Below are 19,699 nucleotides of genomic sequence, written 5' to 3' on the forward strand. Positions count from 1 at the left end.
TCTAGGTATAATTTAAAACTTACGCTTTAGACAAACACTTCAATCCTGGAAACCAAGATAAAATCGTTTTGAAAGAAAATGTATTTAGCCAATTTGACAAACCTTCAGTGACTGGCTGAAGTTTAGAAGACCTCTCCGAGTCTGGAGAATGCAGTGGTTCTGGTTCCTTCAAGCTTTCCAAGTGCATAAAAGGATCGTAATCCACACATGCCAAATCAGAAAGGCTTAGAGGAAAATATTTCGGGTTGCTGAAACACTGAGACCCATAGACACATCCATGCAGAACCTAGAACAAAACAAGAATTTCATGTCGTTAACTACTGGAATTTCTACTTGATAGTTTTATAAGACATGGATTTTATTTTTATTTACATTTTTAAATTGATATGTTAGAACCACATACGCAGGACAAAACTTTGGAATATATTAGATATTTAATGTTTACAAAACCAAACTCTGGCCTGCAAAGAAAACTTAAGAGTGTCTAAGTGGAATTTAAATGGAATAAAGAAACAAGGCACAACACTTGAAAAAACAGATCTCCTATATTCTTTAACCACATATGCTAGGTCAAAGCTGCTGCAGTTTTTAATTCCCATCCCTTGCGAAAAAAAAATAGGTACCTTTGTTCTGTGCCCCTACAGACAGCAATTATACCTTTGTGATTTTTACTTTGCTTACTACCGTATAAAAGTGCTTAGAACAAACAACCTACTTCCTCATCTGTCTGAAACACACAGCTGGTCTCCACACAAATATCTGCTACCGGTATGACATACAAAAAGTAATTTCGTTAAACATCACAAAATATGAGATAAAATTGACAATTCCAAATATACTGAAGATCAAGCAGTTGCAGTAAAATGTAGAACTAACACAGCACTCCACATTTCAGCAGCAGAAGAGAGATCAGCTTACAGAAAAGTCCTGTTTTCATTTTCATGAAAACTGATTCTATCTCCATAGACAGGTATTCTCATTTAGCAGGTAAATAAGCACGTACCTTATATATACAATTAAGAACGGATCTTTCAGTTTTATCATTTTCTGCTCCTGTAGTGTGAAGAGGCTGCAGCAAGGTCTTTAAAGGCAAGGCCATTATCCAATCCAATAAGCACAGAAGTAAAGAAACCACCAACTGGAACAAACACTTTCAATTACAAATCAAATAAACCAGCATCTGCTACTTCACATTTATCACTATATTCTACTTCTCTGTTTTACTTCCTTTTCTTAGTTCAGTAAAGCAGCTTTCTGCAATAATGGCAAGTCACACTTGTTTAAAAGCCACTTTATCTTCAAAACTTATGGCATCAGTAAAATCTTCGGCTACTGAGATATTTAACAAAGACAATCCATACAACAGTTTCTCATGATGGTCAGTCTGTGAACAGACACTGTGCTTAAGAAAGGATACTCATGATTTTTCAGAATTGATTTGTACGGTGCTGTTTTTAAAATGAAAGATTACAGGTACAAATCAAGGCCGATGCACCATTCTGCACATAAATCTCACCAGAAAGTGAATCAAGGATTACACAAAACTCAACTATTTCAGCTACATTTAGTTGTGCTTTACAAATGACAGAACTTCCTGCACAGCACGTCAATAACACTACGCAGCACTGGGTATCATCTGAAAGAAATCCAACTGCTTTCTGTATTGTAGGCTACTCAGTCAGCAAAAGAACCAACTCCCTCTAGGGGATGTTTTTAAAGATTGTAGAACAGAATTACATTAAGATACACATAAACACCAAATTATTAATAACTTACTGGCTTCAAATAATTATTTTTAATTCTTAAAACTTAGCTGTGGCAGAGGAAAAAATCCAGATAAATAGCTACAAGATTCTCTAAAATATTTCCAAAGTTAAATAAAAGTATTTTAAAGACTTATTTACTAATAAGCAACACATAAATATCATACTCATTTCACATAATGCATTACAAGCTTGTTTCTCAGAGGCACCATATAACAAACCCAGTGATGAAGGGCTCTAAATATTTTTCTATCAAACCAATTTTTAAGACATCCATTAGGACTAAGTCTGTCTAATTAGGTAAGCCAGTTTTTGATACAATATTTGACATACACTGACCATCATTAGCTCATTGGAAATCTTAGTGATTTATGGGAAGCATCCAAAGTGGAAAGGTGGCTAGCTTGGCATATCGATGTAGTCTATAACACCCACTGCCTCCTTGCAAGCAGAGAGGAGCGGCTCTGGAGGCCAAAATGAGCAAAAGATTAACGCCAGCTCCTGTGGGTGGCCCAGAATGACAGAGCTGCAAGCGACAAACTGCACTGAAGTGCCCAAGTTTAAATGTCCACTGTGTCCCACAGTCCAAGAGGAAAGCCAGAAAAGATACAGTTTTCAGGAGGCAGAAAGTACTAATGTGAGTAGTCTTGAAGACAAGAGTGCTCAGCTAGGGGACTCAGCCCCACTGAAAATATAAGAAGATAGCAATGATTTTGAAGGAGACAACAATCAAATTAATCTGAAGATTACAGTTAATCTTGCCTAAGAACGTACTTACAAAAGAAAGTGCAAAAAATCATAACCATAAATATTTTGAAAGGTATTCTCTAGAAGCTGAGAATACATTGTCACTGTAAGTTTGAAAAGTCTAGTTACTTTCTCTGCTTTTAACTTCACTGAGGATAATGAAAAAGACCACTTTCTAATTATTAAAAACAATCAACCTCCATTAATTTAAACTGCATATTTTCCTACAAAAACTTCAGAAATTCACTAGCATAAAGAATTTTCCTGGAATTCCAATATGACTATGTTGTATTATACTTAAAGAGCTGAATCCCTACTTTAAGGCACAGCTTAAATTTTTCAACAGTGCTATGTCACACACATTTGCAATTAAATTGACACATGAAAAAGAAATTAAAAATGTTTACCCTCTTGTCCTGTTCATAAGAGGAAGCCTCTGTACCGGGTAGCAGATGGGTAATAGTTGCTATCAGAATCTGGGGAAAACATACTTTCTTTAAAAATACAATTTAAATACTTAAGTTTAAAATAAGTTTTTTAACCAGTTAAATGTGATATGATACTAGATTCATGGTTAAATTCTATTAAGGTTATTTTGAGACAAAATACGATATCACTGCTTTTCATTTTTTTAAATAAAAATCTTTTAATTGAATTTTGCAGAAGACAGTGAAGGACTACATGCTGCTTGACTCACATAGGTGCATTAGGGACAATGAAATTATACAGCTGCTTCAAATATTCAGACAGGAAGAGAAATTAATTCAACACACTTGCAGGGTGCAGGAAGGAGCCTTATGTGGGTGTGTGTATGGGCCTGCTGGAGCTCCATTATTTCTTAGAAATACTGGAATTTGTAAACAACCTGCCTCTACTTAATCAGCAGTATGACTGCAGAGGAGCAGAAAAACGCTTGCTACATCTCTTATGAAGCTTTCACACAATTCTCCTACTGGTTACCTGGGAGACCTCTATCTTTTCTCTGTGGTTCAGAGTTGCAGAGGCCACAGCCTACTCCCTTGTCATTTAAAGCATATTCAAAATAATTATTTTTGCTTTATATTAAAACACTTTAATGCAAAGTGTCTTGCATGCAGATATGCAAAATACAATTGCAGATCCATATTTTAAGCAATCACTTTCTCACTAACCTTAAATAAACATATTAGAAGACGTTTATTATTAAATAGCCTTGGACTTTACTGACAACATTCTTATGTATATAATGACATGGCTCTATCTGAGAAAAAAATAAGCATGATATAGCCTTTTTACACATTAATACTGGAGTCAGTAAGTGCGATATGAATTACAGTTAATGTTCAATAAGATTATGTTTATACTAATTCCATGTTTTATGAAACATACTTGCCAATATGCCGGTATTTTAATTCAGTGAAATATATTATACTGTTGCATTAAAAGAATTCGACATTTCAAATTTTAATAAATGACTTACTTGAATAATTCTTAAAGGTGAATCAGCTTGATATACTTGAAGTCTATGCACATAATGTATCAGCATGTTCAGCATACTGCAGGCAACCTGGGCTACCGTTTTATTTGGAAACTAGAAAAGAGAACGCAACACAGTGACAATGAGTACGTGATTCCACGTAAATCATGTGAAAAGACAGTCAGCAATTTCAGTGATGGTTTTATACATATAGTTCCTTATGTACCTATTTGCCTGAGGAACAAAATCAAAGTTTACAAAATTTTAAAGGAATTATTTTATAGTCATAACCAAATGTTAGTAGCTAACACCAAAGGTTTGGGACAGACAATCAGAGACTTTCATTCAATGAGGGAAAGTGAAGAAGAATCTCCTAACTAGCTTCAGGCTGGTTAGTACAGTATCACGACGCGAGGAAGAACAAATTCACTTATTGTTACCTTAATGATTACCAATATTAATGCATCACTGCAAAAAACCAACGATCCAATTCCAAAATTGGAGGTCATTCTTGGGAACCAAGGCAGGTGAACAGCTACACATTCAAAATGCAAGATGTTACTTATAGTGACACTAACAGTTCTGTTTATTACTGACTGCAGTGCATAGCATTTGTCTGAATGGAAATGAATGCCCCTCGGCTCCTGTGCTTAATTCCTCTTTATTTTTTGCTACCTTTTAAAGGCAGGAGAACGTTGCTGCACTGGAGCTTGCCTTCAACAGTTACTAAAATGTTTTAGTTAGCACTTTTTCCTTGACTGACAGGAGTGCATTCATGCAGTTAGTCCCCAGCCTTGGGGGTGGATGCACATGCTGCCCTACACTCCTTAGTGGTAAGATAAAGAAACGAAGAGACAGGGATATGTTTCCCTAAATTGTTAATGGACAGGATGTGTAACTGAGGATGCTTCTTTCATTGCACTTGCCTTAAAACATTAAGCTGTGCACCAAACAACAAGCACAAACTGATTTTTTCAAGTGAATTTTATTCATCTAGGGCATTAAAATCCTACAAATCTTAGGTAAAGACAAATCTAACCAAAATGGTTATTAGCACAACAAAGCTACAGGCTTCAGAAGACAGCACAAACTACACAGAAGAAAAAGTAACATGCAACAGCCTCAAGGGAATGATTTCAAACACCTTATTATCCAAGAAAATACTCTACTGAAAATAAGACTTCCAAGCTGTAAATACTGATGAATCTCAAATCACTCAGAAAATAATGAGGTAATTAATCCTTTAATTATGAAAAATCCTATTCTGTTTCCTACAAGGAAGTAAATTGCATCAGAATTCCTGCATGATTAAAAGAATAAAGAAGTAGTTTACATGTTTTAATCTCACTTTACTTAGCAGTGAAGCTGTCACAGGTCTGTGTTGCAAGGTGACTAAGTGTCTACCTCTGAACTCATAAAAGGGTAAATATATTGCAAAAATACTTTGATTTAATTTCTTGGCTTCTTAGACTGTTTTCTTAATCAGTCCAATTCTGTTAACCTTTTAGGGAATGGTATATCTCACAAACCTTAAAATTATAAAGTCTTGTGAAAGTTGAAACACCTAAGCAATGAGGCCTGAACAGAAAATTAAGGATTTCAGACTAAAATTTTTGCATGGCAAAAACTTTAAAGTTTGAAAATAAACTGGAAGAAAACCCTGCCTTGGGCGAGCTTCTTATCAGAACAGAACTATCACTTCTTACGTTTAAGGACTTCAAAAGAAAGATACAAGCAAAAGGAAAAGTATGGAGACAAAGCTTTAATGAACACTTTTTATTTGTGTTATCTATGCAAGCATAAAGACTATAAATAGCTCTTATGAATCAGCCACAAAGACAGAAAACAGAGCACACAGGGTAGTTAATTCTTGTTCTGACTTTCCTTGTTTCTCAGCTTTTAACTATACCACTGCAGACATCTTACATCTGTGAGTCTTCCCAGAGCTTATGGCAAGAACACCATTATTTTTTATCCCTCATGAGACAGCCTCTCGCCATGCTGTGAAAGGCCATTGTAAGAGCACAGTAAGCAGAGTAGTTTCAAATGTTCACGCCTGGAAATTTCTCAGAGTCTTGGAACAATCAGCCATTTACTACTTAAAACAGGGAGGATTTTCTTTTTATTTGTAATTTCTTTTTTTTTTTATGAGGAGGATCATCAGGCTCTAAGATGAAGAAGAGTGAATGATTTCCAGTGCTGGTTTGTGCAAATTAGTTAACGTCTTTCTGTTCTCTGGTTGAAGTAAATTTCTAGTATTCTCTAATTTAAGAAAGGGAACAAAAGTCACTGATGAAAAAGTTCGCAGAAAATCTGAAGGTATAAAGTAATGAATAACAATAAAATTCAGATCTTGTGCGCTCAAGTTTTCTTATTCACAGCAAGAGCACCTAGTAGGAAGTTTTGATTAAGATTGGCCCAAACAGATCAAACTCTTCATCTGCTTCAGAAATCTGTCCCAGCATGGTCAATATATCACATTTCAAAAGAATGTATAGACACTTTAGAACAGATACTTATAGGGCTGTGTGACCTGGAAGGAAGGACGTTTTCCTAAACTCAAGCAACAACACTCAGTTTATGCTGGATATCAAAACAATTCACCTCTTTCAAATCTGCTGCTTTGTTCTGACTTCCTCTCCAAGACCAAGATGTGCCATGAAGGCAGCTGTGCAGTGCTACAAACGTTTCACCTGCCATTCTCTATCTCTGGAAAATACAGTACGTTATAAAGCATAAGCATTCACTACTTTTGTAAGATTTTATATTCAGTAGTGCAACTGTGGACATAATTTTTTAAAAGCTGATCTATGAGGGGGAAGCTCTCAATGAACAGGCACTCTGCCTTGTACCTAACTCTCAGGGTTTTCTCGTAAGGGTAGTCTTAATAATACTTTTCATTTTTGCAAGGGTTGATTGCTTTCTGAATGTTATGTTAGTAGTTTAACCCTGTCCACACTTGCAAATAAACTGTGTAGCACTCTTTCAACTATGCCTGTACAAAAAATTTTGTTATGTATCTGCATTCTTGAGAGGAGCATAAAATAAACATGAGATGCAGGGGTCTGGATGGCTGGCTAGGTTCCCTTGGGCTCAGACCTCAGCAGAGGTTAACACAGATCCCCACACCACCACACTGCCGTGAGAAGTTCTAGGTATATCCAGAGTAATCTGCTGGACTGCAGTTCCGAAAATGCTTCTGTATTTCAGAAACAGGCATATAATTGTTGCTAACTTGTCAATTCAATGATATTTGGTCAATTGTACTTATCAGTAAGTAGAACTAGCACTATAGCTCCCTATCCATTAATTTCTCCTGAAAATAAGAAAATAATCCATTCTGGGAGTTTAAATCTCTGACTACTTGGAAGCTAGGAGATTTATTAGGTAACAAATTGGAGCTAATTTGCTACTCCCATGATATATTTATGAACATTTTGTGTCATGATTAAACTCTATTGTGAATCTATACCACTGCTCACAACATGAGAAAAAACAACATGCTCTGGATGTTTTTGCCAACACAAAACAAAGCAAAGCCAAGCACAGTCAAAATATAAAGATCTTTGTCTTCTTATTCAAGAAACAATTTATGTTTAATATAAATGAAATACAAGTAATTGGTTCAATAAATATGTCAAAGAAAAATAAGAGAAATCACAGTAAATGTCAGGATGCACAGTTCAAACTTTGATAAATTGCAGAAGTAAGATAAAACAAGCATCATTTACCTACTACCAAACTTGCACAGGAACTTGATGAATGCACTGCTAAGTGGGTATTAAAAAGCAAGGGAAAAACCCTGGAAAGAGTATTAGTGAAGCTGCAAAGGAAGAATGTGATTTAGCAAAACAGGAAATTGTAATTTAGAGTCTAATACTAAAAGCCCTGCAGCTACCAATTTTAGACATGTACTCAAATCCTGCTTCACAGGATATGATCGGCTGATTTGCTCAGATACTTTTCACATTCCCACTGTTGAAAAGAAAAGAACAGTTAGTTCAAAACATCTGACACAAGTCATGTATAACAGGTGTACACCCCGATTTTTATCAATGTATATATATATAAAGACTAGACTATTCAGTGAATTTTCAAGTTTTCAATGAGCATGTAGGCAGGTTCTGAGAAAAACTGGGAAATATTTTAAATGTTGAAGAAATTGTTTATAAACATGTAAGTTTGGAAAATTCTTGAACTTACAAGTTTTTAAATAATATTCTAATTGCTCCATAAAATATGAACAAATTGGAGAAAAATTTGCAAAATTAGGAGAACAAAAAGACTCATCAAGGAAAAAGAAAGCCCAAAAGGTGCAGCTTTTTAACAAAGATCATGAAAGGAATATAATGTTCATACACTACTACCAAAATCTCATGACCAGAGTTGAAATCCAGTGACGCTACTGTCAGAACGGTGAATTGTCATTCGCAAAAGAAAGTCAGACAAATGTTAGAAAATCTCTTCTATTCAGAAGCATTATATAGGCATTGCACTGCAAAGAGCCAGCTGTATCTGATCAAGTTGCATTTCCAGGTGGGGATCATTGTGCATACTAGCTATGTTGAACAGATTCTGAACAGAACATACTAAAATGGTAGAATATCCTAGATTTCGAAAACTTCAATGTGAAGGTGTTTCTATAGAATTACATGGTAACCACCAGAGACTAAGCTTTATCTTACTAATTAGTTTCAGAACCACTGTAGTGGGTACAGGTGGGAAGCTTTTGGCAGTGCAGGGCTGCAGGTGTGGCCTCTATGAGAAGGGGACACAAACCCACTGTTGTTCTTTCCACATTCTCCCCTCTCCTAACTAGGGGTGGAAGAGTCGGTGAACGGCTGTGTGAGAGTCTCCTTGCTAGCTGGGGCCAACCCACCACACCCATTAAAAAGAAACACTTAAATCCTTCTGAAAAAACTGTAAAACTACCCAGTATTACAGCATGCTTCATAAAACTCAGGAAATAAATGTTAACGATAGCCATAAAAACAAGTACCTTTTACTTTTCACCAAAATTAGAGTTCTCATCATTCCCTTTCAACAGGTACTTTATTCACATCAACTTTGATGCGAACTCTTGACTTGTCTTGGGATTCAGTTTTTTTCTAGCAAGCACTGGCCTGAATGACATGTCCTGGAATGAGCACAAAACAACACTTTCCTACAGGAAATCAAACACCCGCCAGTGCTTACACGCATGCAGAAGTACTCTACATCTCCCTAAATATCTAGCCTGAGCCAAGAAGCAATACTGCAAAATGCAATGGCTCTTCAACTCAGAAGATTGATGGGTTGGGGCAAGGAGGGAGCAATGAGCAAGAAGCATGAGAAGCTTTGTGAAACAGCTTCTTTGCATTTGCCACCTCGCTTTCTTCCCTGTCTTGCTCTTACACTGGATGCTGTGCTCAGTCTGCCAGCCAAAGAGTACAAGGGGAATGCAGGAAGCCAACTAGTGAGGAATGTGACTTCCCTCAGCATCCATGGCTAGCCTAGACAACAGATGAGTGCTAGACAATAAAAGACTCCAATACTTTTGTACTCCAGAGTCTTTGTTTGGATCTGTACTGGGTGTATATGGAAAGGTTTTGATGATAGGCTATGGAGAGGTCTCTATGAGCAGAAGGCTAGGGAATGTCCCATGTCAGACAGAGAAGGTTAGAGCCAACTTTGCAACACACCTACCAAAGAACACAGTTGAGCCCATCTGCCAAGTGCACGGCACCCTTGTAAAAACATATCTAAGGATAAAAACACCACACAGGCAGACAAAGGAAAATAAACAGGAACAAGAAACAGCAGGTGAACATGAAGATCAAAAGACGGAGGAGCAGGTGCTGCAGATGCTGGAGTACAGATTTCTCTGCAGCCTAGGGAAAAGACCATGAGGACGGAGATATCCACACTCAGCACTGGGTATTTCCTGAAGGAACTGCAGCCTACAGACAGCCCATGATGGAGCAGGCGTGCAGCCAGAAGGAGTGCAGCCAGTGGATGGACCCACACTAGAACAGGGAAAAAGGAGGCGCAAATAGGAACTGTCATGGACTGACAGTAACTCCAGATTCCCCGTCCTCTCTGTACTACTCGGGAGGAGGAGGGAGGAGGTAGAGGAGTTGGGAATGAAGGAGTGAAATTGAGTCTGGGAAAGGTAGAAGGCAGAGAAATGTGGTGTTTGAAATTTTGTCTCTATTTCTCACTGCCCAAATTATTTTAACTGGCAATAAATAAATAAATTCCAAAGTATCTTTTAATATAAAGGCAACATACATTGTAAAAGTTAGTCTCTCACCTTTAAAGAAACACAAATCACATTCAATGCTTCCTTGATCTGAGGATGATGTGATTCATGAACTAGCTCCTCACAGATCCAAATACCAAGGCTGCAAAGAGCAACACATCTGCAAAGCAATGTTGGAGGACAAGTTAAGAACAAGCTACAACAATGTGCAATTTTTATGATTCATTACATGTCTTGCTAAAATCTAACAGACATGTTCTTACTATTTAAAAAATAACTACACAAAAACCTTCATAATCCTGTAACTTATTTGAAAATGAGAAATTCCAATTCTTGAATGCACAAGAAAGGACAAAGAAAGCACCCTGCTAAACAACTGAAAAATCTAAAAGACATCAAGAACTCCAGCATCTCTACATGGTTTTTGGATTAAAAACACTACCTGAAATCACATATTTTCTTAAGACAAAGTAAGAATTGTGGTGTGAGGTTCCTTTTCCCTAACATGAGAGTTGCTCACATTTGTTAAGAACTTCTGGGAGACAGAGACAAAGAGTTATTTTTCCATAAATATTAACATTTTTTAAACTCACAATAAACAAAGATGAATAGAGGAGAGGTAAATTAATGCTAGAGACAGTATATGTATGTAGTGATTACATACTTCAACTATTCTTGTTGCTTATTCATTTACAATCAGGAAATGGAAAAGAAGTGTAAAGGTAAAGAGTATTTAGACATATGTGTTTGAATCAGCAGAAATGGATAAAATCTGTTAAAAAAATGTTAATAAACTAGCTTAAACAATTTCTGGATCATTATTAATTATCTTCAAAAACATAGGCTGAAAAGATTTTGGAAACAACTTCAAAATTCAAATTCCTCTGGATAAAACTGGAAAGCAGTCTAAAATTGACAAGATGAAAGGTGGTCATGGGAACTGCAAAGCATTACATCTGGGAAGGAAAACTCATGCTAGAATACAAACAGAAGTGGCTACAAAGCCCGTGTTGTAGAAAAACAATTTTAAGGCTACACAGAATCATAAAACTACTAACAGGTAGCAAAAATACATTTTGGAATTAAGTTTTCATAATAGTGTAAACAAGATGTCAAACCACCCTGTTCCATTACATTTTGATTACTATAACTTAGGAAGCTTGAGGGAAGTCAGGAAAAAAGTGACAAAAATTATAAACAGCTTTGCAGAACATTACACATGGAGGAGAAATTGAAGGGTGCACTGAGTCTAGATCACAATTAAGGAAGGAAATTATACAAAACCTTCTGATGTGTGGTAAGTCATTGAAAAGTTTAATTTCCAGTGGAAAAGATTTCTCTCCTATATACTGGTAATAAAAACAACCTGACTGTAAAAATTATATAAGTACTGGATCAGTCTATCTAAGAGTATTGTAACTTTCTCCTCTGAAAAAAAATTCAGGACCATATAGGCAAGTTACAGCCAGGAATATTTTACACACACTACAGTTTCAGAGGAGGGAGAGCTTACAGAAGTACTCATCACTTCCAAAGCTACACCTCTGCTATTCCACAGTATGCATTTCAATCCTTTTTGAACAAAAGAAAAGGATAACATAGAATAGATTTAACAATAAACTTTGACAGATTGTGTATGCTGACTCAAAAAATAAACCTTTAGTATATAGAAGAGTAGACAACTCTATGCCTATGTTACTATTTATGCTTTTCTTCATGCTACCAAGATCCATTCTACATCTGGTGACATAATTGATGGGAAAAATATCTAGGACTGAGGTTTCTACCAACGACACTAGTTTCACTACCGTTATTCAGAGTAGTCTCTGAAAAACTGTGTAGTTATGTGGCTACAATGTCGTTATTAAAGAATCACAGCCTTGATGAACAAGTTCATCAACCTGTCACTCCTTTTTCAGACAGTTGGCAGCAGCAGAAGAATTTGATTAATACAGTTAATCTTTATAGATGGAGATCTGAGAGCAGAACACACTTCACATAACTAGCTCAGCTGGGTCAAATATGTAATGAAATGCAAAACACTGACCCTCTGTGGAAGAGATAAGGAACAGAGATTTATAGCTTCAGTAACAATAACAGCACCTAGACTTGCTTGAAATATACAAAGTGAGGCACCTAAGTTCCAAGAACTCAAAGTCCCCTCCTAGGGAGCTGCAAAGATAATTAAGCCTCTAACAGTGGCTGAGCTAGCATGGCAAAATCATATTGCAGATCCTAAGCATGACGTCTCACAATAACCCAGGTGAACTGCTGTGAAGTGGACAGTATCGGAGAAATTATTCCCAAAAGAGACAGTAGATAAACTCCCACTGAGGAGAGAGGCAGCCAAACTTCAGGAGCCTTAGAAACACTCATAACAAAGATATATCCATCTCTACCCCAGAAGAAGGGTTCAGAAAACCCAAAGAGACATTGGGAATGTATTCCTTTGTAATCTTTATTTAATGTTATTATACACAGCAGTCCAGCTTTGCATTTTGAAGGCAGCATAACTCAGCCCTCTGAAAGGCTAGGCATGCCCGTGTGCCTCTGGTCCTATATAAACACCCTCACAGCCAGACAGGATATGGGGACATACAGGTTGTTCCCTCCCTCTTCCCAGCCACACTGTCAGAACTGATGTGTGCTTCACGTGCTTTATTACTGTATGCTTCATTGCCACAGGATCAGTAATAATGTTCTGAAGCAAATGGATTTAAACCACCTTTTTCAAAAGCAAAGTGGAGACTGTTAATGCTTTTTAGAACTTAGTTTTGTAAAAGAACATGAAAAATGGAATGAAAATTATCTCGGAACATTCCTTCCTCTCCCTGTGTTGATTACCAGATCAAGTGAAGAATAGGTAAGTGGGCTGATGAAAACTGCTCTTTGTTTTCTGATAAAACAGTTTAAGGTTCAATGAAGTGATCTATCCAGTATAGTTTTTCAGGCATGTTGTCCAGCATCCTGCATTTGTTAACTAACAATTTATTAATTGAGCACATACAGACACGCCACCCAAAAAGACAAGGCACGCAGGCGTGCTTTTTTCTTAGTAGGTATTATAGATTCCTGTTCCAATTCCATACTCAGAACTCTGTAACTGAAAGCCTCAGGGGATGGGTAAGGAAATCCTAAGCAAACTAAGAAATAGAAAAGACAACTGGTAAGTATCTTCTTTGAAGCTCCCAATTTGATGAAGATGCTTAGGTTTAAGTATCTGAGCAATCATTCCCAGTTTAATGCTTAGCTCAATATCGTCTACTTCTTTTCCATACCGTAAAGAAAGGTTCATGTACCTTGGATTATTTCTGGTTTTTCAAACTAAATCATGCAGTTTAATAAAAAATAAGCATACCTCCCTCATGTGTAATCTTGTCCTTAATCAAATTCAAAAATGCCCCTCTAGTACAGAAAATCCCTGAGCTGAACATCAAGGTAGGGGAGAGCACAGAGCTTATATTCTTACCCACATTAACACTCTTTTCTATCAGCCACTATGACAGAAAGGATATTGGGCCAGACAAGTATCTGGTCTGACAAAAAATGTCAGATGTTTACAAACAAATGTTTACAAACAACTTCACATTCATGGGGTAAACCACAGTTTTGATAATGGCAAAGCAAACCATGAACAAAACACATACAGACTTTTACCTTAAGCTCTTCAGTATATCCAACTCAAACCACTATAACAAATAAAAGAATCTATTAATTCAGAAGCTTTTTTTGTATGACCTACCGTGCAGGACCAGATGGCTCCTCTCTCGCTGAACTCAACACAGTTTTAATTATGAGTTCCTAAAACAAAGAGGAAAACATTAGCTTATTTACTAATAAGTCCATGACATGAAGCATTAGTAAACTAGTACTGTATTACAGCACACACAGGCACGTTGCTTAGCTGGTCTTTAGGTTTGTGGTCAGATGGATTGTTTGCTTACCACTACTCCATGCTTCTAGTCTGCCCCAGATCTCATTATTGTGCTGCCCCAAGAATATTCCACAGGTTACTGCCCTAGTTTTTGCTGATCCAACTCTTGCCAATACATTTCCATAAAATATCAAGGGTTAAAAAAAAAGTCTTCCTAAAGCTAGCTTCTGTGAATAGCCCTGACAGGTACCAAGGAAACCATGTATTATGTTGAAGTTTTTAAAAATTATATTGATTTTAAAAGCTTTTGGAAGTAGTTGCAGAACAAGTGATTCTAGTGCCTTAAGAATGGTATGAAGAAGGATTCTGACTCAACTGCTACGAAATGTTTGTAAAACTGCAAGTAGCTCTCAATATAGCTCAAGTGACTAATTTTATGCAATAAAGATGAGAAAGAATTCAAAATCAGTCCCCAAAAGGAAGCAAGGTGCAAAGCAGCTTCCAAGCCATCACCTCTCTCTAAACCAAAAGAACTTGGAAACGTACTGGGAGCCTTCTTTAGACATAGTAATCATACTTGACACACATACAGCAATTAAATCCACGAACTGAGCTCTGTCCAGTTTCAGTATACTGGCACACTACCTGACTCTGTCTAATGCTAGTAAGGGTGAGGTCTCTATCAATCTTTGCTTTTCGTCTAGAAGGACATACTGATGTGCAGAGGTCTTTAAAGCCACTAGGAACAACGACAGATTTCACCAGCTGTGAATTCTCAATAAATTAAATAACGTATCTTGAACTCCTCAATCTTCTCCTTCTCAACTGATTACATCTGTGAGACTGCAAACAGCCACAATGACAGCAGGCACAAAAAGGTGAGATAACACATCATCTTCTTTTACAAACAAATGAAAATACCTTATTATTAAGTTATCAGCAATTATAAAGCATGTTTACTAATATAATTTTTGAAAGATTTTTGTGGGATCTTGAGCCTTATAATCTATTTGAAATGATTTCTAAAAATTTTTACTCTTAAAACTTTTAGTTAGTATTTCCTGGAACTATATCACATTAAAGATACGCTTGGTAGCTGAATACATTCCAAAATTTCTTCAAATTCATACCTTAACATCTGTAAAATGAGACACAGCAATGTCAGGAATGTTTGGATGAAGAGCTGGTAGTTCATGATATAAATTGGGAAAACAGACTAGAGATCCTAAAAGAACTTGTGCTTCAACTCTTGGTGCCTAAAAGAAAAAAAGGTGGGGAGAAATATATATTCTTACTGCAATCAGGAAGCTGACATTTCTAGCTGCCTTAAAAGAGAACAATGGCTGAAACCCTACGTGACCATCTCCTTTCTCTTTCTGCAAATTCTGTAGATCTGAGCTAACAGAGACCAGAGCCCTGTGAATTGCTACTCGTGCATGCCCCATGTTCCCATTTTCCAAAATGGTCAAAAAGAACCAGAGGAATTGTTAGGACAAGAGACGAACAACTGTACTGTTAACTAGGTTTGGGTCTTAGGTTTAGCTAATTGAAGAGGATGTGGACATGGCATGAGGCATTACTGGACATTACAGGTACCAGCGTAAGAAGCTGACAGAGGTTTCAGATAGTACCTTAAGAGAGGCTGATTTCACAGTTGGTTAAAGGGGGAACGATGTTATGAAACAGTCAAGACTCACAGAGGGGAGTACTGGGGAACTTTGAGTGAGTACAGGTATGCATGGTAAACAGCACTTACGTAGTCACACTGGTATTGCTATAAAAGCCTGAACATCAAAGTCATTGCATAGCAGAGACATGGAGGTGCAGTCAAAACAGACATTTATTTTAAAACATTTTAAAGCACATATAAATGGCAGTCACAATCCAAAGAACTCTAAGAGAGTATTCTCTGCTTCAATAGTAACTTTTGCATTCTTCACATATTTTCTTGAGAGGAATTACATGTATGGTGTTCTAGAACAAACCGCTGACAGTATTTGTATTTGTTAACCATTGCATTGAATTCTGGGGTCAAGTTAACACTCTAGTCAAGGAAAAATACTGCTCAGTCTTCTTTCAAATTCTTTCTACTCACGCATAAATGAGAATTAACTAACAAATACTTACATTGAGGAAAGAAGAGGCAGCCACTCTTCCTGCTGCCACAATGAAATCCATAATAAGCATAGTGGCACCAGGCAAACTAAGTGAAAAGAACTGAGGAGAGCAGTGCTTGATGATTGTATTGACAATATCCTTGCAAAAGGAAAAGGGGAAAAACGAAGAGTATCAACAAGATGAACAATGAATGAAAAAAAAAAGCAGGTATTTACCAAAGGTAGAAAGTAAAAATGCAAGAAAGCAAATTCATTGTGGCAATTAAGACACTCATTACTGAGTGAAGAGCAGCATTAAAAGATAAATTCCTTAAGTATATTCACATTAATATAAGTAAACAGTGGTATACTTTGTAGACCAATTTAACCTTGGACACTACTACACGAGGTCACATCCTGTATTTATATTTAGCTTTCAAGCATTCTAGAAATAATTATCCATTAATTTAAATACGTACAGAAGAGATAATAATGAGATAACCAACTGTTATACCTTCTTAACAGCATGCCTAATCCTCTCCAACAAGTACCACCTCACTAACTTTAAAAAAGGTAGTAGTTTTTTACTCATATTTGTATGGAACCCTAATATAAAGAAAGAATTACAATAAAGTGTATTATCACATTTCTGGTATACAGTTATTCAACACGTCATATTATGTTCTTGAAGACTTAGTGAGGCAGTTTTTAAAATTAAGGGATATGCCGCTATTTCTTCTGAAGCATTGAAAAAGCAGAAAATTTTTGAATTATTAAAAAACATCCCAAGTTTACAAATAGGCAAAAAATAACCCTCTTCCTCCTTTGAATAGTTCTCCAATAGTAGTGATATCCAACTAAATGGCAATATGTTATAGGAAGATTTGCAATCCAGCAAGAAAACCAGTGTTAACTGGTTGTTAGAGGGCAGGACCTGGAGATCTGTCCTACCAGCAACCATCTGTGGAATAATTTTGGTTTAGTTCTGCTGAGTTAATGAAAACAGGGTTATTTGAACTTTTCATCTCCTTACACCTCTAACTGCTCCTCAGAAAAGTTCACAAACACAACTTTTTCACACTTCCGACACAAGCCTTTAACAAGGATGCTTAAGGCATAAATCATTTCCAGACTTGTTCATATTAGAACCTATGAAAAAGATCAATTCCCACCGATTAGATAACACTCTGCATGTCTCACATTGCTGGTTCCTATACTTGCTGTAGAAACAGACTACTCCAATATAGTGAGCACAATTTACTTTCCCACTAGTTAAACTGCTGCATCAGAGAGCAACTCAGAACATTATATCTTAAGAGATCTGCTTCCTTCTCTTTCTTGCATGCTTTAATTGGTAACATACGACCAATAAAAAAAATGAAAAGGTATCTTTTCTGCCCTCATATTTGCTTGGAATGGACTACAAAAAAAGCATTTCTGATTAAAAGGAAGAACATGAGCACCATTCATCAAACCTTAAAACACTATCAGTCACAACTACTTTCAAAGACAAAATTAAATTGCTCACCTGAAAAAAAATACATGCAGTATTTATGATAGAACAATTCTGGTTTTAGTTACAAAATTTTAACTTTGCGATTAAACTTACTTGATCAACATGAAGAAGTCCGCAGTGCATTATATTGTAGAAATGAGTTAAAAAATCCCTGTTTGGAGAAACATCTTGTCTTCTTTTCATTGTCTTACAAATGAGTTTATAAGCATGTAGTTTTCCTTGTTTGTATTTATCAGTCAGCATTGTTGCCTATAGTTTTAGAAGGATATTTATTATTCATAAATCAAAAAATTGCACCACTCTTCTACACCTATGTGAACAACTAATTCTGGTTCACTGCTTAGTGATCAAATTTACCTTGAACAGCCAAGGTGTTAGAATTCTTAGAGGTGGAATTAAAACTGGTGGAGCTGGTGAAGTCAGGTTATCTGTTGAAATACCAAGATTGTCCCTTATCTGAAATTATTAAAAACAAAATATAAGATAAATATTCAAGGGAACTACATGAGGTGGTGTTCCTTTTCCCTCTGATAATCCTGCCGTATGAGGTCAGACTGGATAAGAGGTTCAAGTTCTTTTACCTTGGCCAGATTCTGCCACAGCTCACAAAGGTAATCAAAAACCTGGGCATGAATCTCTGGATCCATTATGCTGTTGACATCTCCCAGTATTCCTAGCATGCGCCTCCACATCACAGTAGCAACGTCTGCGTGCCATCCTGTGAGTGTTCCCCCAGCCATCACACTGCAACATTCTGAAGGGAATTCACTAGTTTCTGTAACGGAAGAAAAAAGTATAGTGAGACCTACCTCTCCAGGAAAAAAAAACATCTGATAGAACTATTGCATACCTAGTTTTCTTAATACCAAAAGTGGAAAAAACCAAATAAAACGAAAACAAAACAAAAAAAAAACCAAAAAAAAGATAAAAAAGATCAGTCTTTCAGAGTAAGGTATTTCTTACCCATTCAGCCACCTCAACACTGGATATGTTTAACTGTGTGTCTATTGCCAAACTCTGTAGAACAAGAATTGTCCTGTTTCTTATATTATTTCCACAAATAACATTTAAAGTCAATACTGAAGCCCTAAAACAGATCTGATGGTCATAGTAAGGCCACTCCTTTTTTAAGTGCCATCTTCCAATCTCTGGAGTCAATGAATCTCCAGAACTCCACCTGCCTGCTTCCAAGTAAAATTACATTTCAACTTTACATTTTTCCTAATTTTATCAGAATCTTTACATGTATCCAATTTTCCTTAAAATCTTCTAGGAGTGTAATTTATTGCAAAGCAGAAAAAAGCAAGAATAAACTTGTCTCTGGCTACCGTTCTTAAAGCAATGAATTTCTACGAGTGGAGAAGCAACATTCAGCAACCTGGCACCACAGCCTAACTCTCACCTAGCTCTCTCCACACGTCAGTGTTGTATGAATGATCATGCTTTTTTAGGTGGAAGATGATTAACCTAGATCGTCCATACAAAATTTCAATAGATTACAATGGCTGAAATCTACTCAACTTGCACATAAGTAGCTAAACAAACACACTGAACTAGCTAACAAGCCACAGTTTTAAAAGCAGCAGGCATTCGGAATCTCCTTTCCACCCCTCTCGGAGATTTTCAGAACATCTCAGCATCAGAATTTGCTGACATCTTCTGAAAATCTTGCAGCTCCCAGAGGCATACAAAATCAAAATTAAATCTGAATTGAGCCTAATCACATAGCCTCTTCTTTTGAAGGTCTGGACCACCGTGATAGAGATACTAATGGTTTTTTAGGGTGTAGATTTCAAAGTACAAAGCAAAATGATGACATTTCAGTCCATCATTTGGCTGCTTAAAGGAAAAGGGTCTGAAGTACACATCAGACACTCCTCTGTTTCTATGAGACCAAATACGGGACAAATGGAAACTTTGTATTTACAAAGTGACTGTATCTTAGAATTCAATAGTTGAGGAAGTCACAATAATTATAAATTTGTTTAAATATGAAAGGGAAAAGA

At 36.5% G+C, this 19,699-nt stretch overlaps 1 protein-coding gene across 3 annotated transcripts in view; it reads right to left on the reverse strand.

Annotated features, from left to right (window-relative positions):
* The window catches only part of RALGAPA1 (Ral GTPase activating protein catalytic subunit alpha 1), a 125,081-nt gene that overhangs the window by 50,211 nt on the left and 55,171 nt on the right, over nucleotides 1-19,699 (reverse strand). For all 3 annotated transcript variants that reach the window (XM_069858451.1, XM_069858453.1, XM_069858454.1), the window contains 11 exons: nucleotides 18,275-18,468; nucleotides 18,051-18,149; nucleotides 17,787-17,942; nucleotides 16,209-16,337; nucleotides 15,212-15,337; nucleotides 13,950-14,008; nucleotides 10,259-10,367; nucleotides 3,970-4,080; nucleotides 2,918-2,986; nucleotides 1,004-1,138; nucleotides 103-286 (listed from right to left, as the gene is read on the reverse strand). In XM_069858451.1, coding sequence (XP_069714552.1) covers nucleotides 103-286; nucleotides 1,004-1,138; nucleotides 2,918-2,986; nucleotides 3,970-4,080; nucleotides 10,259-10,367; nucleotides 13,950-14,008; nucleotides 15,212-15,337; nucleotides 16,209-16,337; nucleotides 17,787-17,942; nucleotides 18,051-18,149; nucleotides 18,275-18,468 — 1,371 coding nt within the window. The remainder of the gene's footprint in view (nucleotides 1-102; nucleotides 287-1,003; nucleotides 1,139-2,917; nucleotides 2,987-3,969; nucleotides 4,081-10,258; nucleotides 10,368-13,949; nucleotides 14,009-15,211; nucleotides 15,338-16,208; nucleotides 16,338-17,786; nucleotides 17,943-18,050; nucleotides 18,150-18,274; nucleotides 18,469-19,699) is intronic.

Source organism: Phaenicophaeus curvirostris, chromosome 5 (assembly GCF_032191515.1).
Source record: "Phaenicophaeus curvirostris isolate KB17595 chromosome 5, BPBGC_Pcur_1.0, whole genome shotgun sequence".
Taxonomy (NCBI): Eukaryota; Metazoa; Chordata; class Aves; order Cuculiformes; family Cuculidae; genus Phaenicophaeus; species Phaenicophaeus curvirostris.